At 43.0% G+C, this 27,758-nt stretch overlaps 1 protein-coding gene across 1 annotated transcript in view; it reads right to left on the bottom strand.

The window, feature by feature from the left end:
- The window catches only part of RHBDD1 (rhomboid domain containing 1), a 113,729-nt gene that overhangs the window by 71,056 nt on the left and 14,915 nt on the right, over positions 1-27,758 (bottom strand). Inside the window, exons 2-3 of the mRNA XM_080932761.1 lie at positions 18,233-18,741; positions 16,216-16,348 (exon numbers count right to left, since the gene is read on the bottom strand). Of these exons, the coding sequence (XP_080788887.1) occupies positions 16,216-16,348; positions 18,233-18,665 (566 nt within the window). The 5' untranslated portion in view covers positions 18,666-18,741. The remainder of the gene's footprint in view (positions 1-16,215; positions 16,349-18,232; positions 18,742-27,758) is intronic.

Below are 27,758 nucleotides of genomic sequence, written 5' to 3'. Positions count from 1 at the left end.
GCATGCTTTGGTGAGACACAGTGCAAAGGCTCACATGTGGGGTGTAGCAGGAGTCATGCTACACAAATGGGGGGGGGATGCATGTGAAGGAATCCTCTGGAACCGTGGATGCACCAGAGGGCAGATCACAGCTCCTCACTTTGCAGAAGCTCTTTAGCATCCACATGTAGAAAGGTGTTAGCGGATGATTTCCAAAGGATCCCACAACTGATATGCTACCAGAAAACCTTTGTGTGCTCCTGCTGGCCTGGGCTTCCTCCATCACCATTCCACCAGCACACGCACTAACGTGGCAGCAGCATTTTCCGGATTACCACTCAACAAGCCACAGCCTGAATACAATTACCATCCCTCTTTACAGATAAGGAATTAAATTTAGAAAGTTGCTGAGCCCAGCTTGCTAGGCTGTGAGAGCCAAAAATGGGTGTGGCACTCAGAACAGGGATGCTGAAAGGGGAAAATTTACTAGTGAATCCATGCCTGGAGGCTAAGGAAACAACCTTGGCGGCCTTGGCTGGATTTGCAGGTCCCAGGAAAACTTTAATTTGGATTTACAGTCCACACAGAGGAACAAGAAAACAACCACAGTGATGACGCTCAGCCACAAAACTGTTCGCGTAGCTCAAGTCTAACAATAGCATGCTCATGTTTTGAACCAGAAAACACACCCAAAACATAATCTACTCTGCGAATCCCGTTCTTCAACAAAACATTAAGAAAACAAAAACAAAAAACAACAACAACAAAACCAATACAGGGCTTCTTCAACTCTTCTTTGATAAGCCTTTAAGCACCACCACTGTTTTCTAAACCATGGCCTTTCCCACGTCTGTTTCTGGCTTTTTACTGTTAGGTCTTATAAACAATCTAAGAAAATCCAGATCATGAGGGGACTCACTGAAACGAGCTCTGAAAGGGCCCCTGAGTTTTGTGTACCATGTAAGGAAGACCCGCCATCTACCAGCCCAGTATCTCCCACTGGGTGGCAGTAGCTGGGGGTCCATGTGACAAATAGCTGGAGCACGGTGGAACATGATCAGCGTGCTCCAGGCTGGAGCATGGTGGAACATGATCAGCATGCTCCAGGCAGCTGAGAGCTCTCACATGCAGTGTACAGAGACACCAGGGTGGAATTTATAGATTCTGATAGGTTTTTAACTGTTAATTTCTTAGGGCAAACCCTTGAGGTTAACAGACACAAAGCTCAAAGTTTTCAGCGCCGTGTTTGAAGCCTCATGCGTTCCACTTCACTCTAACTAGCAATTTTCTCTGTGGCTTTCAGTCACTCCCCCAGTTCCATAAACACACATGCAATATGCTGTTATGAAAGACTCTTAACTCCTCAGAGATACGCAGATCAGAGAGAGGTCCAGTCACTCCTGAGTCTGACCACTCCCATTCTTATCCTCAGAGAACAGCCACACCAGTCACGAGCAGAAACCTCCGAGAAGAAAGGCCTGGCCTTCAGAAAACCACAGTACTTTGCTAGTTTGGCAGGAGGGATGTGCAGTCACACTTCCCACTTAGGAGTTTTCACAGGAGGAATAAAAAAGGTTTGCTTTGCTTTGTCACACCTTAAATAAAGAAACGGGACAGGAAGAGCAAGGGAAGGGTGACTAATGAGAGAGATAAATGTGTCTAGAACTCCCCTTGACCTGCAAGCGCTGCTTTTCCATTCTTGCTCAGTTCTCAAACGCAGGAGTGTTCTGATTAGCTGCTCTTCCAGTGGAGCTCGGCCACAAAAGGACAGTGGGCCAGGACCAATCGCTCACTCCGTGTCTACTCCGTCTGTACACCTGAAGCTGAAGGACTTGGAGGAAGCAGAGGAGAGGCAGCCACCACAGCACAGCCACCATGCCAGACAAAGCAGGCAAGACCTGCCGTCAGGAACCAGAGCTCTCTGTCGGCACTATGCGGTGTCTATTGGAATGACTGTACCACGATTCTTTAATGGGAAAACATGACCAGCCACAACACAGGTCCATTCGCACTGGTTATTGGAACATAATGGATGAAAGCCAGAGTCCATTTTTAATTCGTGGTACTTTCCTGTTTATGTAATACAAAAGAGGACTGCAAGTTTATAAAGTCATCTTCGGCTGCCTGCACAGTGTTGAATTATTTAAAACTCATTTGAAACTCACACACACACACACCTCTGACAGTTTTTAAAATACTGTTTGACAAGAGCATTTCAGCATCTATAAAAGTGTGTGTGCTGCAAGAGCAGATTATGTGCACACTGCCTTTCATTAGCAAGTCCGAGTTATTTTTGCCCGTGGTGGGTCACACCTCACAAAGCTGCTTTAGAGAAACAGGGGAAAGGAAGCCTCTGCCTAGAGTTCAAATCTCCCAGTATCTATTTATACCGCCTTCTAAGTTAGAGAAACTGGCTCATCAGAGTCCAAAAGGCAGGTATCCTGGGCGCCGTCCCTGGAAAGATAAAGAACCATGAACTCCCAACCGATACCAGGACCCAGTGCTCACTGATAAATAACTCACTGAATAAAACCCCAAGTGTGACTCTGAAGGAAGCCAAGGATCTGCTTGAAAACAGCAATTATACCTCATCGGGGACTGAGAATTGTGAAAAACGATACTTTAGCCTTGGAATCGTGAAAACTCGGTGAGACATTTTCTTTACAAGGAAAAAGAAATGAGGTTTGAATACTACTTGTCTATGTGTTTTAAAACAGTATGAGATGTCTTAAAGCAGGAAACTGTCTCCCACAAAACACAGCCCTTTCTAAGATGACCCTTCCTGTCCAGGGTGTCAGCTTGGTACTTAAAACTATTTACTTTAGTTTTCTTTCTACTTTTTCTTTCTTTTGAGGCTTTTTGTTTTACTGTTGTGCACACCTGCTTTGCGAAACATCTTTGAGTGTGTACTATGTGCATGCCTGATGCCTGTGGAGGTCAGAAGAGGGTGTTGGAGCCCCTGGGACTGGTGTTACAGATGGTTGTGAACTGCCATGTGGGTTCTAGGAACTGAACTTGAGTCTTTGGTAAGGGCAACAGGTGCTTTTAATCCCTGAGCCATCTCTGCAGACCCCACCCACCTTATTTTCTTGCTGAAAGTCAACCACAGGTTTGTCTACTTGATTAATCTTTTTTTTTCCTTTTTCTTTTGTGAAGATAAGGGTTCTCTGTGTAGCCCTGGCTGTCCTGAACTCACTCTGTAAACCAGGTCGGCCTGGAACTAAAGAGACCTGTCTACTTCTGCCTCCTTAGTGCTAGGATTAAAGGTGTGCACCACCACTGCCTGGCAATGAATCTTTTTAAAAGAGTAATTCTTTGTTTATCAATTCTATGATAGTGGGCTCTTGTTTTATTAAGTTTTGTTTTACTCTGAATTTTGACCTGTTGTAGTTTTCTGTAACTGTCCCTGTCTGCTGCAAAGGGAGCTCCTTTGATGAATGATGGGGGCTACACTTACCTGTGGGTGTAAGGGTAAGTTTGGAAGGCAATTAGCGGTTATGTTGGTCTAGTAAAGTGGTGGTACTAGGATCTCATCTGAGATCTGTGATCCTGGTAGCTGGCTAAATGATGCTCCTCCTGTTGAGTAGTTAAATATAACTATACAGTTGCTACTTATTGCCAAGCTATAAGCACCACTATTGTACCTCTATTGATATCAGGCCATGCTGGTCAATGTCAAGGTTCACAGGTATCACAACTAGGTAGGTCTCCTGGCAGCTTGCCTTCCGAGGTAGTTGGAGTACCACTTTCTAGGACTATCTAGACCTCAGGGAGGACACTTTCAGGTCAGATCTAGTCAAATCTTCCCTGTGTCTGAAGTCTGTGGTGTTTTTAGTAATAGGGGCTACACTTCAACTGAGGGCAATGGTAATAGCCCATATTGTCTTGGAAGTTTCCCCCTAATTAGTTATCCAATACCAAACGGTCAATCTTGAAATCATATACCAGTAACACTAAACAGACTTAGCAGAATGTATATGTATATATGTCAGTAATAAAGTAAAGAGGCCACGAATTTCAGTGGGAGGGAGCAGATCTAGAAGGAACTGGAGGGAAGAGACATTGGGAGATATTGAAGAAATGATAGGTAAGAGGAAATTTTATCTAATCGTATTTTAACTAAAATTAAGAAAATTTTAGCTGCTTTTCTTATGATCAGTCCCATATCCTCTCATCTCTCCTTTTTTTCCCCATTTGAGCTTCTTAAATATTTATTTACTTTTACAGCTTTCCTGCTATATAAGAAAATGTGCTATGTACTGTCAGGACCACAGGTTTAAATACAATGGATTTTCACTAGCTGCCTGTAATGTCTTAATTTCTCTTCTTATCAGAGACCTAAATTCCCAAGTGATTCAGGGTTCCTACTAGTCTGTGTGTTGACGTCAAGCATGATCAAGTCACTGTGGTCACCCTGTGAGCAGAGAACATGACTGAGGCAGCCTTTGAAGGCTCAGCAGAGGCCTCTCAGCTACGCAGGGGCAGCTGTTTCCTGGCCCAGGGCAGGCATCCTACCCTGCTCACTGACTGACATCAACTCCTCTATTGGCTCACCTTGCCACTCCTCAACTGTGTCCCAGACAGCACCTAGCTCTCAGGTGTCCCCTTTAAACCCGCCTCTGGTTTCCAGTCTCGGGTGGCAAACCTTGATTTTCATCCTGACAGAAGCTGGCCTATCCCAAACTCTGATTTTATTCCATCAAGATTTATTATGAAAATCTAATGTACCAACCAGTGTTTGAGAATAAGTGGAGGACAAGACATAGCAGATTAAGATCTGTGAAACAAATGTTATTTCAGCAGCTTGGCTTTTCCACTATGAATAACATATTCCCATGGAAGAAAATTTGGGAGAAAAAAACCCCAAACATTTTTTAAAAATGATAAAATATACCTATATTTCATCTAAGTTGCCCACTGTTGATATTTTGGTAAGTTTTACATTGAAGGAGAAGACAAAACCAAACCTCAGGGTGGTGCATCAGCAACAGAGCACTTGGTCAATATGTAAGGCCAATATGTTCAATCCCAGGATGTGAAATAAATGATAAAGCCAAAACCATATCACTAATAATGCCTCCTGCTCTACTTTCCACCCTTATTTTGCTATGAGTGTTTACCAAATCCATCAAACTAATCTCTAGCAATATGATAATAGCTGTGTAACATTCTACTGTCTAACAATTACTGACTTATTTACCTGTGCCTGGACATTTCCCCGAAGTCCACGTCAATACAGACTGATATCAGTCATTTCCTTTGTTTGTTTTGTTTTGTTTTGTTTTTGTTTTTTTGGTTTTTTTTGTTTTTTGTTTTTTTGTTTTTTGCATTCATGGATATTTGTAGTTCTTACAGATTCTCAGAAATGAAGGAACAGAACCCCCTTTCCTGGTCTGGAACCTTGCCATCTAAGCACTGTGCAGAATGCCCACCTAAGTGTCTATCAGTCCACATCAAACACCCAGGCTGATATGATACTGATACCTTTCTTAAAAGCTCATTAACCCACTGGGGAAGCAGGCTCGTTGCCTTGACTTCTCATTGCTTAACGAATCAATCTTTATGCCATGCATTTGGTACGCACTCACTTACCTCTGTCAACAGCAACCTTTGCCAATCTACCTGCTGGGATTTCTCTAGAAGCCAGCATTGCTCATTAAGAAGGAGCCATTTCCTCTCGTTTATTTCTAGGGGTTTGTTATTTTATTTTGATTTATAATGCATTTGGACCTGAAAAAAGATCTGTTCCTCTTGTCTGTCATACTATGCTCACTGCTTTTAGGCTTAGAAACGTAAATCCCAGCCTGGTACCATGAGACACTTTATAATTCCAGGGACACTGGAGGATGGTTAGTTTAAGGCCAACCTCAAGGCAAGACTCCTGTCTCCAAACTGAGAAGAATGATTTCCTTCACATATTCGACATTTCCAGGTAGTTTTCAGCAGATTTTCTAAACATCAAAAGTCTATGACATGAAGTGTGGCTTTGTCAAACAGCAAAACAACAACAACCACCAGGCAACAACCCCTAAGTAAGCAGTATTCTTACTAGTCTAATGATGCCTGATGGTGCTCTCATTGTATTCATGGCCTGTTATAGTCTAAAAAGATGTGTGCCTTAGAATCAAGGAACTGCTATAATATAAATAAATTATAGCAGTGACATACACTGTTGGAAATATGACTTGTTATTTATTTGACCTGTGTACTATAAATGACTACAGCCTTAACATGCTCCCCCCTCTTGAATTCAGAAGGGAGCAACGTCCATTTAAAAAGAGATAAATTAGAATGAAATTATTTGCTCTCTCATGGTAGCTAATGAGACTCCAACTTCAAATGGAAGGACCGTTTATGTAGTCTGCAGCCTGTTCTCAGCTGTTATCACAGAATAATTGATGTTCTAATGATCTCAATTCATAGCACCCACTGTCTTCGCTTTGCATAATTCCAACTAAATCGGAATATAAATGACAAACAGTCCTCTTGCCAGTTAGTGCCCCTGACCTTTAACTACAGCTCACTTTGGACAGCACGAGGAGAATTTAGCAAATCTATGGAACTCTAATTTGAAACATTCCTCCTCATACAGAAATGGAAAGAATGAAGTAAAGGCATCAGAAAGACCTGGGCTATGACTTACTGTCTTGTTATTTGAGAGTGAATTATTAATTATAAACGCTTATAACAATAATGTCTCCTGAAAGAAAGTCTAAGAGCCAAAGCTTATATTGTAAGTAGGCCAAATCGGAGGTGGGGGGAGGGTGTAAGCTTCACACGTTTCATCATTTTTCCAATGAGAAAATAAAATTCAAGTCAATGTAACAATTACATTTCTTGTTTAAAAATCATGATGCTTCATACGGCTGGTGGTAGGTTAGCAGCCTCCAGTGGACGGCCCCACAATGAGGGGCACAACACTGGGAAGAGGTGGGTCACCTGCTGGACCAGGAAGCAGGAGCTTTTTTCCGTTTTCAAAAAAAGTGATCTTTTAAAAGTAATCTGCAATCATCATGACCGATGACACACAACACAGTGCACTGAAGCCACCCACCTGTCACCGAGTGACCAGAGTAACTCATTAACAAGCTCCTGATTAGTTAGGTATAGACGGAGTAGGTGTTACCATCCACACAGCAACAATCACATCACAGCATGATGGCCAATTAGTTCCAACCGCCCTCCTCAGCGGAAGGCATTCCACACAACCCTGTGTTCAGCTAGAGACACAGCTGCTTCCTGATTCCACCCACTGTTTTCTGATATTCTGGCTGACTAGGAAAAGCAGCCCCTCAAGAGAACCTGATTCATTTGTGGATAGTCTTCCAAAGCTTGCATGCTCAGTCAGGATGGTATGGAAAATTTTCACATGTGTATTTCTGTCTCTGTAAAAGATCTTCAAACGGAACCACAGTAGGCCTCTCCAATTACATAGCACAATATGGATTCCTGTTACTAAGTTAACACTGGCTTAGAAGTCATGCTATGTGGCTGACTGAACATGGCTTTTGACTTACACAAAGACAAATGAGAGTAAATGCTCATACACAGATACTCAGAAATGCTATTTTCCAAGTCTTCATTATAAAATAAGAAAAACTATCATGGGCAACAGGAGCTGCTAAGGACCAGCTCTATGTTTGCCAAGGGAATATTGTGAAACACTACCACCCAATGGGGAGGTGTATGGAGACAAGGCCCTTGAGAGATGATTAGGTTTAGATGGGTCACGGAGGGTGGGGTCTTGAGCATGGATGGATGCCCCTGTAAGAAATGGTAATGGCAGTTTGCAAATGCCTGTGTCCTGTGTCCTGTGTCTGTCCTTCTCACCCCTTCTCTTCCTTCCTCACCCACCCTCCCTCCACATCCCTTCTCCATCTGTGTTCCTCTCCCTTCTCCTGACCTCTCCCTTCACTTTTGACACAAGAACTAAGGATGAGATAAGAAGGTAGCCAGCAAGACATGAATAATGAGGAACTGTTTTCCAGCACCTTATTCTCAGATTTCTCGACCATGAGGAAGAGATTTCTAGACTATGAGGAAGAGATGTCTACTGTGTACGTCACAGTCCAGGATGTGTTATGGCAGCCGAAGCTGACTTAGCTGACTGAAGTACAGACTTCATTCAACAATAAAAGTCCCAATGGCAGCTCACCACTTCTAGCTAATGCACCTGTTAGTTTATATACGAAGTGTCACCCCAAAAGGCTCAGGAGTGAGGTCTTGGTCCCAGATGGTAGTGTATTATCTGAGGAGGTTATGAAAACTTTACAAAGTGGGTCTCCAGGAGCATATCCTTAAAATTCTGCCTTGTCCTGCCCCAACCCCCACTCTCATTACCATGAAGTGAGAAACCATGAGCGCCTGATGCCGTGATGTTCAGCTTCACATGGGTCAAGGATCAACTGAAATTATCAGCCAAAGCATAACCTTCCTCAATTTGTCTGTTAAGGATTTCATCACAGCAAAAATAAAGCCAACACAGAGTAGTAATAAAATGTTAATTATAGGCAGAACTGGGTGTGTGGAATATAGGAGCTTTTTTCCTACATCTTTGTAACTTTTCTGTTTGTTTCAAACCATCTTAAAACAGAACAGATTTAATATACTAAAAATAGGCCTATGTCTTTAATTTCTACCTCAAACAAAGATATACCTTCATTTTCAGTGTAAAAGATTTCCTGGGTCTGGGGAAAGATGGCTCAGTTGTTCAAAGCATTGACCTGAGTTCAGGTCCCAGCTTCGTGTGGTGGCTCACAACCGTCCCTAACTCTAGTTCTAGAGGGTCCAACTCCTCCTTCTGGCCTGCACAGGCACTGCACGCATGGTATACACACACACACACACATAGCATAAAATAAAAACTAAACAAACAACAGACACTCCAAAATTTCTGTTTAGGTCATTGGTAAAGGCACCTGCCATCAATCCTGACCATCTGAGGTTGACTCCTAGGACTGACCCATATAAGGAGGGAGAGAACTGGCTTTTAAGAGATGCCCTTTGACCTACACACACAAATAAATGAAATGTACAACAGAAAGAGTTTTTCTCAACACCCATTAACATCAAGAATCACAACCCCATTGAAACCATGTAAGTGGACACAAACCAATCACAGACAAGGACATGTCATTTTGGAAACTACTCTAACAAAGTATTCAGTTGGGAGAGCCAAGCCATATGAATGAGCCTGACAAACTGTCACCTGTAATCTGCATCAGGCCATAATACCAGTCAGAAGAACTAGTGAGCAGGAAAACAAATTGAGAAACCTCAGGAGAAAACATTATGCAGCCATTAAATCAGAGGCTTCCCGAAGTTCTGGTATTAGGTTAAGTGTAGAAGACATAGCTGTTCCATGGTCAGGGTAAGCTATAACTGTAGGATAGGTTTTTTTCATGGGTGGACAATGATGGGTAACTCTCATAATTATCACACAGGTATGTTCTAACTTTTCTGCAGTGAGTATGTTACTCTTTCAGTTTGAATATGGAAAAATGAGCATCTTTTTGTTATTGGTTTATTTTCAGCTTATTGTAATAAGCTGTGTGTGTGTGTGTGTGTGTGTGTGTGTGTGTGTGTGTGTGTGTGTGCAGCCACTGCAATAAGCTCCTGCTGCCATGACATGTAGCTTCATGTGAGTGTGCATGTGTGGTATGTGTGACTGCTTGTGTGTGTACATGTATGTAGAGACCGGAGTCAGCACTGGGAGTCCTCCATCTCTTACCCCCTTATGTGGAGACTGGGTACCTCACTGATCCAGAGCTGTTGAACAAGTCCCAGGGATCTGCCTATTCTGCTTCCACAGAGTTGGGGCTACAGAATTGCACCAACAAACCCAACTTCTTTTCTCAATTATCATTGTGTGTACTGTGTATGTAAATATGTACACACATGCCACGCTGCGCACATGGAGGATAGAGGACAACTTTCCACAGCTGGTTCTACCCTTGCACTTTGTCTTTGAGGCAAGTTTTCTCTTATTTCTGCCACGCTGGGTGTTTCAGGCTAGCTGACTCGTGAGCTTCTCTTCTCTTGTGTCTGCTTCCCACCTCCCTGTATGACTGCGGCTTTACAGATCAGCACCGGCACCACCATATCTGACTTTTTGTGTGGGCTCTGGAGATTGAACTCTGGCCATCTGGTTTGAGCAGCAAATGCCTTTGCCCGCAGAGCCATCTCAGTGTCTCCATGTGTGCCATGACCCCCTTTTACTTGATTTCGGGGATCTAAATTCATGTTCTCACGCTTACATAGCAAGCACCTCACAGTCTACGCCATCTCTCCAGAAACAAGTAATTTTTAAAAGGGGAGGTTACACTAAATCTCAGAAATCTGTAACTACAGACAGCTTAGCTAGCTAGGTTCCTCTGTCTCCTCTGCGTGGAGCATGCCTGACGTGTACAGTGCTGGGGGAATAGGCAGGTTAGAACCCAGCTATTCAGGCCTAAGCTGTACCTTCTCTTTCCAGGTTTGATTCCATGACCAGGGAGATGATTTATATACCACCTTTCCCTCAATGAGCTCCAACTGTAGTGAAGGGAAAATATCCTGCTTAAAAATTCTCAGTGCAGAAAATCCACCTCAGGAAGCCTTTGTTTGGGGTGAAGCACTGTTCCCACATGAAGTTCTGTCTGACTGGAAGTCCTCCTGGAAGGCAGGGTGAAGCTGCCAACTCCTTTATGGGAGCACATAAAACAAAAATCAGAAATACATATAAACAGACATCCAAGGAATACAGAAGAAAAAATCTTGCCGAGTCCACAAATCTTCCCAGAACAGCTCTGGAATGCTGATTCGGACGAAACACTAACAGGCTCAGAAAACAATTTCCATGAAATGGAATAGGAGGAAGCACCATTCCTCTTGCATGTGCTGGCTAAACCCAGCAGAAAAAGGTGACAGCGGGGCTGGGGAGGTGACTCGGTGGGTAAAGCCCTTGCTGTGTGAACAGGAGACCTTGAGCTTACATCTCCAGGATCCATGGAAAATGCCAGGTGGGCTGCACATGGCTGTAATTCCAGCGGTGGGGAGGTCAAGTCAGGGGGACCCAGGTGAGCCTGGCTACATCAGTGAGGCGCAGGCCTAGTGAGGGAGCTCTCAACAATAAATACGTAAATAAATAAAGGTAGGCATGATGGAGAAAGACTCCTGATATAAACCCCTGGCCTCCATAAATATGTGCATATATGTACAGAAACACATGTACACATTTACACACAGAAAGCAATAAAAGAATAAAGGAAGAAAGAGGAATGCAATAGCCTCAGTCAATAGAAAGAGATAAAATATATGATCCTACGATATAATCAGATAATGGTATGCTATTACAGAATCATGCTATCCTGGACATCAAATGAATGCATGTCGCACACTCGTCCACTCTGTGCTACCCCCCCCCCAAAGAATGACCCAAATTGAACAGTTTTGAAAAGCAGTGTCAGCCATTCTTGAAAATCCTGAATCCCAGACAGCAGGCCTTGGTTCTCTCATAGACCTACATGAATGTTGACGGAAACCAGAGAGAACAAGATGCATTCCGGGGCTTCAGACTGACAAGCTGTTGTTAAAAGGTTTTCTCCGCAAAGCTTGATGGGTTCAAATATGGCTCGACTGGCATGCTTACCACCTGCCTGTTTGCCTATACAACTCCATCTAATCTCAGTTCAGTGCCCAGACATTGTGTTTATTTTCTTCTATGTGGTTGGAAACATTTTACTTTTCAAAACGTTGAGAAGGAAATACAACTCTAGCATCTGAGGACAATGATAACTTTTACACCGCTTTCTCTCCTTTACTCTTGATAACCCTGTATATTTTTCCAAAAGGGGTGAGATAACTTTGCTTACAACAGAACAACTGCTATTAGTGTTTCTGGTTTAGGTGAAGTATGAATCACACGTTCCACAAACAGACATAGCTTGAGAGCTGGTGGCCATTAGGAAACCTTGTGGACAAACAGTCCTTGTCCTAATAATATACAGTGGTCTAGAAATCTGGAATCACGGACTTCTCATAGCCACCAACATCCTGGCCGTCAGATGCGCTCTCCATTACAGACTGACACTATTTCATGTTTTCAACTCTAGTTTAAATCAGTGTCTGGTTTAAATGGAACTCATAATGTTTACAGTCTATCAAAAATGTCTTTAGACTTAGTTGAGCATCCATATATAAAGCTGAAACCAAAGTCCTCCGAAATAGTATTTAGTACCTACCTACCACAATTCTGCCATTTCAAGTCTCTCCCTAAGACCTTCCCTCTCTTCCTTCTTTTCCTGCCCACAAGCTCTTACTGTGAAGCCCTGGCTGGTTTAGAACAGTGTGCTGGGACATGCATGAGCAGCCATGTCCAGCCACAGTTTTTAAAGGGTTCAAATCACAGTGGAAATTGTTGCTCTGAAGCCTTGCTGTGTGATGACCTGGGTCAACACAAACTCACCGAGGAGCTATTCCTCTCCTGGGCTCTCCTTTCCTTTCCCTCCGATCCTCCAGATCCGAGGCACACCTCCACCTCTTAGCGACTGAGTGGCCTAATCATTAGAGAACAAATCGGACAGGAGATACGACAGTCACATCCCTAACCTTATTCTTCATCCCAGAGATGTTGATCTAACAATCTATATAGCTAGATCCCTGTGTGTTGACTAGCACGTCAGATAAAATCTGTCCAAACCAAACTCACCTTCCTCTCCTGTTCCTTCCCTCTGTCCCGTAAGATGCAAACAAAATTCAAAATTCTGGGAGACACCAAGAGCTGTAGTCTGTCCAGTGGGACAAACATACATTCTACAGTCAGTGTCAGTACTAAATGCTCCCTGGAGAACAGTTAGTAGGGAACCTTAAAGCTGGCTCAAGACACCCCAAGACCATGTTCTCCACACAAAGGAGATTTATTTGCCCCACAGGACAAAGGGCAGGCATAAGGGACCATGGCAAGAGTTAAGAGGATAGGGGAGAAGGGGAAGGAGTATTTGTCTCTGATGAGAACAAAGGACTACCTCTGGATAATGAGAAAACAGACGTGGTCCACAGGCAAATGATGGTTTATGAAGGTAGAAGCGGAAACCCCATGTTAGAATGAGGTGTTTAATTTTGACTGGGCACATATTAACATGTGTTAGTGAGCCAAAGGGGGCTTCTGATTGCTGGACTCCAATACTTTCACAGCTGTACCCTGGTAGCGAGCATCAGGAGGGAGAGCTGGCCAAATAAAGAATAGATCTCCTTGGTAGCTAGCTTTAGGAATGTAGTCTAACACTTTTTAGCAAGGCAGAGAGAATAGAAAAGAAGGCCAAAGCCTGCCAGAGCCATGTTTGCAATCTGACTACAGTCCCTTCAGCAATTTCAGTGTTACATCAAATTTACATCCTCCTGCCTCTGTCGCCTCCCTTGGAAAAGGTTCTATGGACTAGGTTCTGCATCCTTGGATTTCATTTCATGGACACTAAGACCCCACAGAGGGACTAGTGTTTGAAAGAACATAATTTGGGGAATGATGATGGCTTTATCTCCAAGGGTGTGCCACAAAGTCTTGCTATATCTTTTTGATTCAGGTAGTTTTATTTCCTCTGCAAAGGAAAGCACACCCCAGCATGAATTATTTCCTAAAATGGAATACATACACTTTCCCCTCTGTATACATACACCTTCTCCTCTGGCTTAGTTAGGGTTTATATTGCTTTGATGAAACATCATGACCAAAAGACAAGTTGAAGAGGAAAGGGTTTGTTTATCTGGTTTTCCATGTGGTGGGCTATCCTGGGGCAAGGCTTCTCCTGGCTTGCTCAGTGTGCTTTCTTATAGAACTTAGGGCAGCCTGGGGCAAGAACCTCCTCTGGGGCCGACCCTTCCATCCTGAGCTGCAGGGCCATCCCCAGTCACCTCTTCAAACACAGGCATACCGGGGTCCCAGGAGGAGAAAGAAAAGTGACAAGTGTGTGACACAATGTAAATAAGTGTGAAAACTTTACTCTTGGGTCAGGTCAGGCTCTGCCCAATGCCTACTGGCTGCCTTTTCTGGACATGTTCCTTCAGTCCAGTGTAACACTCAGAGCACCTGGGGGCAGTCACCATCTATGGCTTTATGAGACCCAGCTGAGCACCAAATGTTTGCTCTGACAGAAGTTCTCTTCCTCCCAGACATAGAGCAGCCCACATAGTTCCGACAAGAAAGACAGACTTTGACCGAAAGTCCCACTGTGTGTCCCCCATCTGATAACCACGAGAAGGTGGAAGCTCTGCTCCCCCCATTCTTTCTTTTCTTTCCTCCCATTCTCCTCGGTCCCCTGCTCTATAACAAAAGTATCTCTTTCAATTTTTTGAGATTATATATCTGTCTTCAAGAAGCACTTGCTTTTGTGGTTCTCTAAACCAGTTGGTCAGCTTAATCTGCATTTGGACAAACACCTAAGTAGATGCTTATATATTAGAAGTTTATCATTCAAAGCAGTCAAATCTTATGAACCAAAAAATTTATTCTTTCATGCTTTAGAGACAGGAAGTTCCATTTGATTCCTGGGCCCAGACTTTCCCATCCCTATGCATAGAACAGGGGTATTTATTATGTAATCATCCCCTTTCCACGAAAAGTGGAGACCCTAAAAGAAAAGCATGAGCTACAACAGAACTTGCTCCGTGAGAATGCTAAAAGCTCTGTTTTTCAGAGGACTCATTATAAAACAGGCACAGGAGGGGGTGATTGTCTACGGATGTTGAGTGCTACCAAGCCGGATCAACAGCCTATTGGGTACACAGAAAACCAAGTCAAGAGAGTGGAGGAGCTTTGAGTAACAACAGGGTAGAGAGGGGCTGCTCAGATGAGACACAGACATTACTGGACCCCTTTAAAGAAAACTGAGAAGATTTTGTTGAGCTTTCTTTCTTGAACTGTCACAAATATCAACACAATTATAAATGGGTAATGTTTAGGGCCACCTGTGTGCCATTTATACACCCGCTGCCAATGGCTGCGCTGATGGAGATTTGGCATTAAAGGATCCAAGTTAGTAGGCCATCACACCACACAGGAAAGTGTCTTCCACTTCGAGCATGTAACCAGTCATAGAAAATAAGGTCAAAAGAAAAGCTCCCACATGAACAATACAATGAATGAATGAATGTGTAAAGTCTTCCTTCTTTCTTAATCTTGAAATCTCCCACTGTGTAAACAATGCCCAGGTCTGATAGGAAAAAATAAACAAGTTGTATTTCCAGTTGCATAATACAGAATGTGTGAGCTGTAGGTGGTAAGAGAAATGGGACATATAGCACAATTCATCCTTCCCTGTTCAAACATCAGATAAAGAACCAAACATTGGAAGTTCAGTGTGGAAATCAGGAGTGAAATCAGAATTCGTCTAATGTCTCCTGGAAGCTATACATCAATCTCTACATCTTTTATGTCCTTCCTCAATGGTCCAGAAAAAGACCTGTCTGGATTAGCAGGTCCAAATGGTTGTCTTAGAACCCTGGGAATTCTGCAAGTGGCCTCTGCTGAAGCCACATTAACAAGGGAGTAAAGGCAAAGGAATAGAGTCAGGCCCACAGATGCTTCCCAACCCCAAATGGTTCAGAGTTCACTCATCTTGGCATTGTCCTATTTTTGAAACGTAATCTGAGGCTGGCTTCTAACTTACAATCCTCCTGCCTCAGTCCCCCAAGTGCTGAGATTACAGCATGTACCACCACACCCAACAGAGTCCATCAATTTGCTGTGGAAAAGTATTATGTTTAAAGAGCTTTGTTACCAAGACGATTTCTAATTTAACATGGCCACAAAGCATTAGGCCAGTGTACTTGGTATTTTATTTCTTTAATCTTTCTGTGGTATTTATGTGGTTCTCTAGAATATTGTTATTAGAGTTCAGCACTGACTGGTTAACACTGATCCTCAGTCTGTATACTTTGATCTCTTACTGCTAGTGACAGGGAAGATACAAACTCCTACACAGGATTCAACCAGGGGAACATTTAATGTCAAAAATTGTGGAACTCAAATCTGTCCTCAAAGTTAAAAAAGATGCTTCATTGTTAAAACAAAGAAGTTTTGTTTCAGTTTTTAAGACAGGGTGTCTCTATAGCCCAAGCTGACCTCAGATTTCTAAAAGCTGGGGTTACAAGCCATTACTACATAAAAAATAAATAACAGGTTCCCTCATTATTATTTCAACCCCTTCTCCACAAGGATCAGCACATTCCTAGTTTCTTCCCTGAGAGTAAAGACTTACTTACCCTGGGGTGCAGAAGTGAATGGCCACCAGCTCTGCCCAACAAGCAAATTTGTTGGGGACAGGAAAGCCCAAGATGTTGACAAAGCCTCCGGGGCAGTAATGGTTGCTAAGAACTTTCAAGGCAAACAAAACTCCTAGAAGAGAATAAAGAACACACTGATATCAACAATTCCAACAGGGAGAGAGTCACCGGGCACAGAGGAAAGCAATTCAATATGAAAACAATTACTCAATTATTACATCCAACTTTCTGCTTTGAAACAGTCTGTAGGGCAGTGAACAGAGCAGCCAGCCCTTCGATGGGTCTGACGCGGAAATTCAAACTGCCTCCAAGCATACAGCAGAGACGGTAGGAATGGGCCACCAGCAACGGTATCAAATGCCAGGGACCTGCCCACTTTAAAGCAGCTAATTTTGTGCTATATGAATATGAACAATGAACAAATACCAGTAATGTGTGTTCTGTAGCCTCTGTGGGAAAACACTGAGAGCAGGGTGTATGAACTTCATAATTACACACAGAAGACTGCATTCTGGGAGGAAGAGTGGGGCAACAGCAGGGGAATGGGAGGGGAGGGTTCTGTCTTCTGGTTTCGGGATCGTTGCTCTCCCCCTCTTCACATCTCATCCTTGGCACACCTAACTGAAATCCTCATGGCAACTCCAGCAACTTCAGCCCCACGAAACATTTGTAAAATCAGAATTTCTGGGGCAATGCACATGGCAAGAGCATCCCCACTGGGTTCAAACTCCATGTCTACTTCTTACTAGCTGTGCAGCCTTGAACTAGCTATTTCACTATAGAACCAAGATGATGCCATTCCTTCTGGGTCTGCAACACAGACCAAACAGTGACGGTGAGTGTCTACGGTGGCTCCCAGGATATGGGTGCATGCCATGGTAATGAGTTGGACACTTGCATTTTAAAGCTTCGTTTTTATCTTAAATTATGTATATGAGTATGCGTCTGTGTTCAGGTAAATATATGTGACGGCAGGTACCCAGAGAGGCCGGAAGACTGGAACCTCATTTTATGTTATATAAATATTAACAACAAACAAATACCAGTAGCATAGATTCTGGTAGTCTCTGTGGAAAACCACTGAAAAGAGAGTATATGTATTCCAGTAGAGCTGGAGTTACAGGCGGCTGTGGATGGCCCTACAGGGATGCTGGAAATCAAATTTGGGTCCTCTGGAAGGCCAATGAACATTCTTGATGACTGAGCCATCTTTCCAAAGGGATCGGATATTCATTTCAATGAAATTATTGAGAGGCACAAGCCACATCATTCTCAGGTAACCTTGGACCAATAAGGCCCACCCCCTTTCATGCTTATGATTATTAAGCATAATTGGAAGAGAGGAAGAGCACCATGAGGTAAAAGCAGCACTGGCTAGCCCAACCCACAACCAAGTCAGGCTTGTCTTTCGGGAATTCCTATGATCATTGGCTGTGCTGGGGAAAGAAGGCTGACTTCTTGAGGCTTCATCTGAAAGTGGGATATGTATAGTCAAGACCTCATCTGCCTTGGGAGGCCATCTGAACCTTGGGTACCAGCTCACAGTGAACTCCAGGCTTTTGTTGCCCCTTGATGCCTATCTGTATTTCATTTGCTTAATCCTGCCTGCTATATACAAGTGTTTTGTGGCTCACTGAATCAGTGAAGTTGGTAACCAGGGTACCCTGAGTCTGCTTCCCTGGCATGCTCATGTTTTCAGAACATTCTTTTGTAAGGAGATCCTCAACTCCCTCCATAGCTCTACCATGATGGAGCCAGCTGCATGCTTCTGGTAACCCAAACCACGTTCTAGCAGACCAGGGCCCTAATTGCCCAAGAATGAAGATGCAGAATAATGTGGGGCAGGCCAAACGATGCCTCTTTGGCCTCCAGTCGGTCTGCTCTTCAGATGCAGGCCCCAGCAGCCACTAACTTACTCAGGATCCCGTCCCCATATCAGCTATTAAAGGAAACAGCCAACCTCCCTCACACAGCTCTCAGAAAGCTTTTGCCTTACCTGAGAAGCCGACAGCACAGTTCCTTCTTAAGTCAGGCTGATTCATGAGTTCAGCAAAAACAACCTGCAAGAGTAAATACACCACCCCTGTGAGCAGGGAGAATGTGGCGATGATGTAGGCAAACCATCGACTCCCCAGCCTTTTCTCCAGCTTCAATCCTTTCCAGAGCATAGACACCATGTTGAAATACAAATGCCAGTCGTCCCCGTGGTGCAGGGGGGAAAGCAGTAAACGCTGCCAGTCTTTCTGCTGGTAACACGTTTCCACGCTGATGCAGGAATGGTACAGGGGCTTCCAAGGATTCAGGAAGAGCCAGACGTTGACAGCCAAGGTCGCGAGGGTAACGGGTGGAATGTTGTTGATCCCAACATGGAACACTTGAGAGAGGAGCAAGAGGAGGCCGGTGTTGATCCCTCTTGTTCTCCGCTGCATGACTGGATATTACGAGTGCAGATAAGGAACTGTGCTATCGGACTGGGAACCCAAGGAGGCACACGGAGAGCTGCACCTGAAACACAGAGTGCATGCGAAGCTCATCACCTGAGAACAGCTGTGCTGCCTAAACCCGTGCAGGAAGATGGATACCCACTGGCAGTCACACACACCTCAGTCCAACAGAGATACTACTAACTTCTTTCATTTCACATTCTAAACTAGAAATGTTATCCCAGATCCAAGTGAACTTAAGGATAGGCACGCTTCCCTTGACCAGAATGGTCATAAACTTCTGTTGTGTCTCTCTTACTAAAAGAAACGCAATTAAAAGGTAAGCCTGGAAACCTACGGTGGAGGAAGAGACCCAACTCCACAAAGTTGTCATCTGACCTTCACAGATGCACTGTGACATGCATACCCACAATCCACATATTATATACACATAATAATAATAAGGAGAGAGAAGGCTCAGTGTATAAGGCTTACTGTGCAAACCTGAAAGCCTGAATGCAGTTATCCAAAGTGTATACAGATCTGGTCATGGCTGCCTACACCTGTAAACCAGGACCCCTATGATTAAACTACACAAAGGGACAGCAGAGTCCCCAGCTAGCCTGGTGTATGGAGCAGGAAAAGCAAAGTAAGAGACCCTGCCTCAACCAAAGTGGAAGGCGAGGACAGACATCTGAGGTTGCCCTCTGACCTCCACAATCATGCCATGGAACTCGTGTGCTAACACTCACAGATGCTAAGTCATACACCCCCACCATATGCACATACATATACACACATCATACAACCCCAAACACACACTGTATTCATATAAAAAAAGATTAAAATGACAAGTCAGACTATGACAGTCAATCTACAAAAACAGTAGACAAATAATAATTTTTACCAAGTCCCTGCCAAGTCTCTATCTCTTCTGGTACTTTTATAAGAAACACTCAAAATGCCAAAAAAGTAGGTTTTAAGATTTGTGAGCATGTCATAGTTTAATCCAGTTTTTATACTAACAGGTGTCCACACCCTAAATTCTTAGTTATGGCTTATAAAGACTTACGTTTGTGCCAAATCCTACATTGAAAAAAATGTGGTCCTTGTTTTTATGTTCACATGTCACCAGGAAGTAAACCAACCACTGGCTCGGGATGTTGGAAGCACAGAGAAGGAACCTGAGGCCACAGGCACACAACTTCGCAGAGGGTGGTGACAGGCAGTCTTACTGAGTTCATTTGACTTAGTGACAAGGAAGATCTCCATGAGCCAGTGTCTTCCTTACCACCCTCTGCTCTGAGGCTGGCATTGTGACACGCTTGGGATGACAGAGCAGAGGGGTGGATAATACAAGAAGCCCAAACCTAGCCCCAAGACGCGCTGCAGGCTTCCAGTATGGGTTAGAGTCTGGCTGGTCTGCACAGGTTCTGGTCTTCCCATGGTCCCTGGTCCCAGCCACTGGCAGCTAATCCTCAGACTCAAAGATGTCTAAGTTGACACCAAAGTAAACAGGAGTCTGATGGGCCCTTCCTAATTTGAACCACAGAGAGGTTAGTTCTCAAGTGGTTTGTTAGGCAGCAATTCCTAACTCATACAGGTGTTGATTTTGGACAGGGATTGGTTCCTGCTCACAAGAAAGGAGCTAGTGAGGATGGGGTGGAGGAAATAGGGACAGGCTAAGAACAGGTCCATAAAAAGGATCTCAAGGGTTTGAAAGAAAGATCAGAAAAATGGGAGAATGGGGAGTCAGGTACAGGAAAAGTAGACAAGGAATTAAAAAGATGAGGTGACTGGAAAAGTGCTCACTTACTGACGTGTTTTCCTGTGATTTCTCAGCTCCCAACTCCAGGTAACAGTAACAGAGCATACTAGACAATGCATGGTCTTTATAGAAAATGATAGAATTATATTTTAATTACAAAAAATTAAAAATGTAAAGAAAAGTAATTTTACAGAGTATCTACTTAGGAGTGCTATGAGTAGCCCATCACTTAAAGCTGCTGGTCCTTACTATCTTCACACTAGATTGGAATAACTAGTGAGAGCCAAGGATTTCTAGAAGTTCTAGGGGCCAAGGAAATGATGGAAAAGTGCCAGTACTTTCATTTTAATATCACTCATGTTGAAATAAACCCTGAAAAAGACAGTTCCCATAAAGCTCAAATATACTTCTGTACCCACAAAATATTTCCTCCAGTTTTTTTATTCTTTTATATATTAAATGATAAGTTTTACCCCCATCCTCCTCTGTCTCCCACTAGCACCTTCCAAACAAGTCCCCCCTCATGTGTTTCCATGTTTTCTTCTTGCAATTTAGAGGTATTTGTTGGAGTATGGGACAAATTGATTAAGTGGAACAAGGGCCACCTCCCTGTGATATGCCCTCCCCCAATAAGCTTTGATGGCTGATAATCCTTTGGGGAAGGGTGTGGCCTCATTCACCCTCCTTGACCCACGATGAAAGGTTGATGAGTCCAATCTTGTGCAAGCCTTGTGTAGATAACAGAGGCTGTAGTGAGTTCATGAGTGCAATGGCTGTCACATCCAGAAGGCGTCCTTTTACTGCACATCTCCTTCCCCAGTCTCAGCTTTTACATTTTTTTCTGTCCCCCTTCTCTGAGGCATTCCCTGAGCCTGTAGGGGTCCATTATGGTGGTTCAAGTGGCTCCCATAGGATCATGTGTGAATACTTGGTCCCACGGTGATGTGTTTGGGAAGGATTGGGAAGCATGGCCTTGCTGTAGGTGTGTTACAATGAGCTAGCTTTGAGGCTTCAAACAAATCATGCCATTTTCAGTATGTCTTCAACCTTGTTTTTGTGAGCTCTCATCTGTTCCTCCCACTATGCTTTCACTCTGTCATCATGGACTCTAACCCACTGTAACCATAGGCCCAATTAAATGCTTTCATTTATCAGTTGCCTTGCTCATGGTATTCTATCAGCGCAACAAAGACATAACTAATGCAGGTACTACAGCTGTCCAAGTTGTGGCAGAACATTTCTCTGTCACTTATTCTCAGCCCTTTGGACAGTTATTGATTTCTCCATTAACCAATGACTGCTACAATAAGCAGCTTGTTTGAGGAAGGTGTATTGGCTATTTTTATGTCACAAGGTATAGTCATCTCAGAGAAAAGTGCTTCAATTAAAAAAAAAATGTTTCTGTGAGCCCTGGCTGTACCCAAGCCTTTAGGACATTTTCCTAATTAGTAATTGATGGCAAAAAACCCACCTCATTGTGGGTGTTTCACCCCTGCACTGGGGATCCTGGATTCTATAACAATCCAGCTTCTGCCTCCAGGTTCTTGCCCTGTTTGAGTTCTTGTTCTGACTTCCTTCAATGATGAACTATAATGTGGAAGTGTAATTCAAATAACCCCCCCCTTTTTTTTTTTACCAACTTTGTTTGGTTATGTAATTTCACTGCAGCAACAGAAACCCTAAGTGAGACAAGTTGGTATCATGATGGGGAGGAAGTATTGCTGTGACAAACCTGACTATCTTGGTTTGGGGAGAACAACAGAAGGACTTCGGAACTTGAGGCTAGAGAAGCCATTGAATGTTGAGAGCTCAGGGAGCTGTTCTGAAGGAACTTGAAAGAATGTTGTGAGCAGTTCAGATAATGGAGGCCTGGCTTGTGATGTTTCAGAGGGAAGCAAAAATTCTACTGGCCCTTTTGTGTGAAGAATCTGTGATATCCAGTCAGATGGAGCTGGAGTATCAGCTGTGATTAACAAGCGGCCAGACAACTAGGGTAAAACTTTACTTTGCTGGGACAATGGATGTTGAAGAGGCAAGTGGCACTGAGATGAAGCCTTCTGGGAAGTGTGTCCTAACGGCCAGCATACAGCAGTTCTGTTCCATTGGCGACCAAGGTTGTACCTTGAGCTGGCAGCTGAACTTGGCAATGTAAGAGTCATCTAATCTAGGTGGTGCTGGTTTTGAATGAATGAAAGGATCATGGAAAGTAGCTGAGGCTGGGCACTGTGTAGCAGGATTGTTCCCTAAGGGGGCCCAGAAGAAGCTTTTGGTGACAGTGCAGCCCAGCTGCTATAGGGGGTCGGGGCAGTTTTGGAGATGGCCACCAAGAACAGCCACCTAGAACAGCAGCAGCAACTAAGCAGAGCCGGCCTGAGCTTAGAAGACATGGTATATATGCTGAAAAGGACAGAGCTGGAGAAGTGAGCCAAGCCCTTTGGAGGAGCCCAGAAGATCATGTGAGAATCACACACATTGGACATTGAGTTATTTACACTGTTAGAGTTTGGTTTTGCTTTGCGTCACAGATTGTGTCTGTGACCTGATTCTTCATTCTTGAAGTAAGGATGAATTTTGTTTATTTTGTAATTTATAGGAGTTCACAATTGAGAGACTGAATTTTTAAAGAGATTTTTTTTAAAAAAGACATTGGATTTTTAAATAGACTGAATTTTAAAATGTTTGAATTTGTACAGACTGTGGTACATTCAAGACTAGGGATATTTGTTATTGTGATATTCAAATTAATGTGTGCCCTTGGGAGTAAACAAGAAAGGAAAGGTTACAGCTTAACAGTGATATATTTTTATGTCAAGGTTACAAGGGATCAGCTGTGCTGGTTATTTTTATGTCAACATGACATAAGGCATAGTCATCTGAAAGAAGGAAACCTCAACTTTAGAAAATATAAGGCTTTGGGCTGTGGTTCTCAACCTAACCTTCCTAATGCTGTGACCTTAAATACAATTCCTTATATTGTGGTGAACCCCAATGATAAAATTATTTTTGTTGCTACTTCATTACTGTAGTTTTCCTGCTGTTGTGAATTATAAATATCTGTGTTTTTCAATGGTTTTAGGTGACCCCAGTAAAAAAGTCATTCAACCTAAAAGGACTGCAACCCACAGCTTGGGAATGGATGCTTTACAGAATTTTCCTAATTAGGGATTGATGGTTAAAGTCTAGGTCATTGTGGCTATTTCCACCCCTGGGGGTGGGAGCTGGTGATCTTGGATTCTATGAAAAAGCAGGTTAGGCAAACCATGTGAAGCAAGCCAATAAGCAGCATCCCTCCATGGCCTATGCAGCAGCTTCTGCCTCCAAGTTTCTGCCTTATCTGAGCTCCTGTTCTGCCTTCCTTCAATGATGGAGTACAATGTAGAAGTGTAACCCAAATAAAGTCTTTTCTCCCCAACTTGCTGTTGGTCATAGTGTTTCATCTTAGCAATAGAAACCCCAACTAAGAGAGAATGATGAGGACAGTACTTTGGGGGAATGAACAAGACTACTTGGAAAGCAGTCTGACTACCTGGTTGTTTAGCAAAAGCAATAGTAGAAGAATCCCCTACTAGAGCCTGTGACCACCCCACCCAAGGGCTCCTGACGAGGTTTAGAGAAGCAGGCATGGGTTTCCTCCTGTGGTGTGGACCTCAAATCTGATCAGAAAGCAGTTTGTGGAAAATCTTAGCAATCTTGTCAGCACACCCACAATAATGACCCCAAAGATCATGCACCCATGGGTGATCGAGCCAACACGAGTATGATCGATAGATACACACACACACACACACACACACACACACACACACACACACACACACAAGTGTGTTTATTGCCTTGGCCTTATCACTATTATTGTAGCTCTGTGGCTACAATAAAATCACCAGATTTCAAACAGAAAATAACTTTAGAGAAATGGTCATGGTTTCACACTGGGAAACTTTCAATACTCTAGCCTCTGTGACTTTCATGCAGCTCGTCTGTTTGTATATACATGGTGCAAGCAGATCCTGTGGATGACAGGCTACCAGCAACCAATCAAAGCTGATGATGCCATTTCTTAAGAGGCAGCTCTCTTGCATTAGAATTCCCAGTGACCAAGAACACACATAAAAGGCAGAACCTCCCCAGTCTCTGCCTTGTGTTCAAGCTCAGGCAGGTTTTCTGCTCTTCTGGCCAGGATGAGACCCTTCCTGTGCAGCCCTTCCAACTTCTCAACCACACCTCCTCACAGATGGTCAGCTCCCACTACATGGATACTCAGCTTTCCTGTGCCGTCATGGTCCTTCTAATAATTAGAGTGATTTTTCAACCTTCCTAATGCTACAAACCTTTAGTGCAGTTCATGGTGTGATGACCTCCTCCTACCTTAAAATTAGTTCATTGCTACTTCAAAACTGTAATTTTTGCTACTGTTATGAACCACAATGTAAATATCTGATATGCAGACATCTTATATGTGAACCCCCAGGGGTTAATTTTCTTCTATCCTTATTGTTTCCTGTGAACTTGAGACCTTTGTTCTGACAGTTCTTTTTATCATGATTTCCGAATTTGGTTTGTTCAGCTTTGACTTCTCAGCAAGCTCCTAGGTCATAGTCTTACAGGAGGACTACAGAGTGCCTGTTATCTTGGTTTGTGAAAGGTGAAGTCCCCTTTCTAACAGCATGATTCAGTCACTCCTGTCTTCCATTCACCTATTCCAAACGTCAAGGACTAGGAGGATAGGAAAGAACAGGACACTTATATTCCCAACAACTACATGACCATTTATACTTATCCAAAGATGAAGATACTGGCTCTAGGAAACTAGGAGAACAGAAATATATACAGCATGCGACCCTCTTCTAATGCACCCAGCACACAGAGGTGGACACAGCCAACAGAGAAAAATACCACTCTCTGGGTCTCCTAAAGGCTAGAATTGTATCCAAGGTTTTTACGTGACAAACATAAATCTGTCTTATAAAAATCTATATTTAAATTTTTCCTCTGATAAGCTATAGAGTTATTCCTTGGGGAAGAGAGGTATAAATGGGAAGATTCAGCCATGTTCAAGTTTAACCATAATCATTCCAATTTCTGCTTTACCTCACATTGGTGTGTGTACTGCAAACAAGTCCAGGTCCTACTAAGCATTTACCATGACACAGTGGTCTCTTACTTGATCTCAATTACGAGGGTCTGTCCCCTCAGAAATCACACTGTAGCATTAACAAAGTTAAATCCTTAAATAAGCCTTAAATGGTTCGGTATCACAGTGAGAATAAAGTACCACACCTTCACCACAACTCTACAGGGCTGACTCCAGTGCCTCACCCTCCTTTGCTCTGTCAGGACAGTCTCTGCTTAGTCAACTCTGCTTCTCCCCTATCACAAGTCCTCAAAATGCAGCTTGAATGGCAGAGGGCAGGAGTAGCTTTGTTGAATGGATTCACAATTACACAGAAGTAAACTATGTGATCATTGTGAACACATATGAGTACATGGTCTGTGCTTAAAGGGTCTCCCAAATTAGTGAAGGTTAGTATTCTGAATGATCTTCCATTACACAGTGAGCAAGCATGGTTAAGCCAATCAGAACACCTGTGTTTTTCCCACAGCTGTAATAATCTTCCCACTATGGGACATGCATTACTCCATCTTCCAGAACACTGTATCAGCTTCACAGAAACAAACCTATGGTTCACTTAAAATGTGTTGACAAATTGCTTTGTCAAAACTATGTGACAAACAAAACACCATTTAAATCTTGTAGAAATACACACTAGACAGCATTATATCAAGGTTGTGGCAGAGACGTGGAAGATTTCTTGAATATTGATGGGGAAATTAGCCATATTTACTTTTAATGAGAAATTAAAAATTAAACAGGTATGTAATAAGAAAAACTACATGGCTAGAATAAACAAAGAAACTGGATTCATAATTTGAGGAACCAGTGTGTCCCAGAGGAGGAAGAAGAGAGCAGAAAGGGAAAAGAAACTAATTACAGGGATTTTGAATTCTACTTGCAAAGCAGAAAACACTTCACCATTATCATTTACCAAGGCCATATTATCTCAATTTTCAGATTTAAATGTTCAATAAGAACTGAAACCATTAAATTGCAAGAATATATACCAGCTATAAATTCTATTCCCAATTTGGTATGTGATACTAACACATTAATTCCATAAGACACAAACATGATAGAGTCTTAATGAGAGTAATTAAACACTGTGCTGAAGATTGGGGGGGGGGGTCTCCAAATTATTTTAAGTGCAACAAATTTACTGAAATCATATTTTATTATGTGGCTCCCTCTCCAAGAAACTGTTTATTGTTACATGGCTTAGAAAGATCAACGGTATGCCATCACTACCTTCGATAAGCTTCATTTAAGAGTTTTGCATAGGTAAATATTCATTCTTTAAAAAAAAAACCATAGGGAAATATAATAATTCACAAGTATTTATTAAAGGCCTGCTACTGACTAGGCTGAAAGCTTTCTAAATATCCAACTTTCCAAATACTTAAGTTTAGAATTCTTAAAATAGAGACATAATCTACATATGATAACAATCACACTCTTGAAGCACACAGCTCAGATTATTTTAGTATATTCATAGGTTGTATAGCCATTACCAATATTAACTGCAGAACTTTCTTGATGCCAAAAAGAAACCCCATATCATTTAGTGGTCCTACTATCGTTCTTTCCCCTGAGACCTTAATAATTATCCACCTAATTTCTGTCTAAGAGTTTTCCCTATTCTGGACTTTTCATGTAAGTAAAATCATCCAATACAGAACATCACTTCGTAGAAACTTTACACTGATATCTGCTACGGTTAAGTAATAGTTCATTGCATGGACATACCACATCCTGTTTCCCTATTCATCTGCAGACGGGCTTTTCCAGTGTTTGCAGCCTGGCCCTGGGATACACAATGTTCACGTGATCCCAGTGTGCTGTTCTCTGTATGAGCATGCATCCTGGGAGCACGGTTCCTGGAACAAACTGCAGTTCTGTCTTAACTATTTAACTTTTCCAGGAATGACAAATTTCTTTTCAGACTCACGCTCTCAGGTAGGACGCAAAGCCTCTGCCTCCCTCATCTACTCAATAGTTGTTGCTTTGTTGTTGTTGTTGCTGCTGTTTTTTTCACAGGCAGAGATTCTCTGTGTAACAAATACACTTTTTTGTTGTTGTTGATTTTTTTTTGTTTTTTAAGACGGGGTTTCTCTGTGTAGCCCTGGCTGTCCTAGGACTCACTCTGTAGATCAGGCTGGCCTCCAACTCAGAGATCCGCCTGCCTCTGCCTCTTGAGTGCTGGGACTTAAGGCATGAG

This window comes from Micromys minutus (genome assembly GCF_963924665.1).
Source record: "Micromys minutus genome assembly, chromosome: 19".
In the NCBI taxonomy this organism is placed as follows: domain Eukaryota; kingdom Metazoa; phylum Chordata; class Mammalia; order Rodentia; family Muridae; genus Micromys; species Micromys minutus.
Note: the sequence above shows the minus strand (reverse complement) of the source record. Positions and strands in the feature narration are given on the sequence as shown.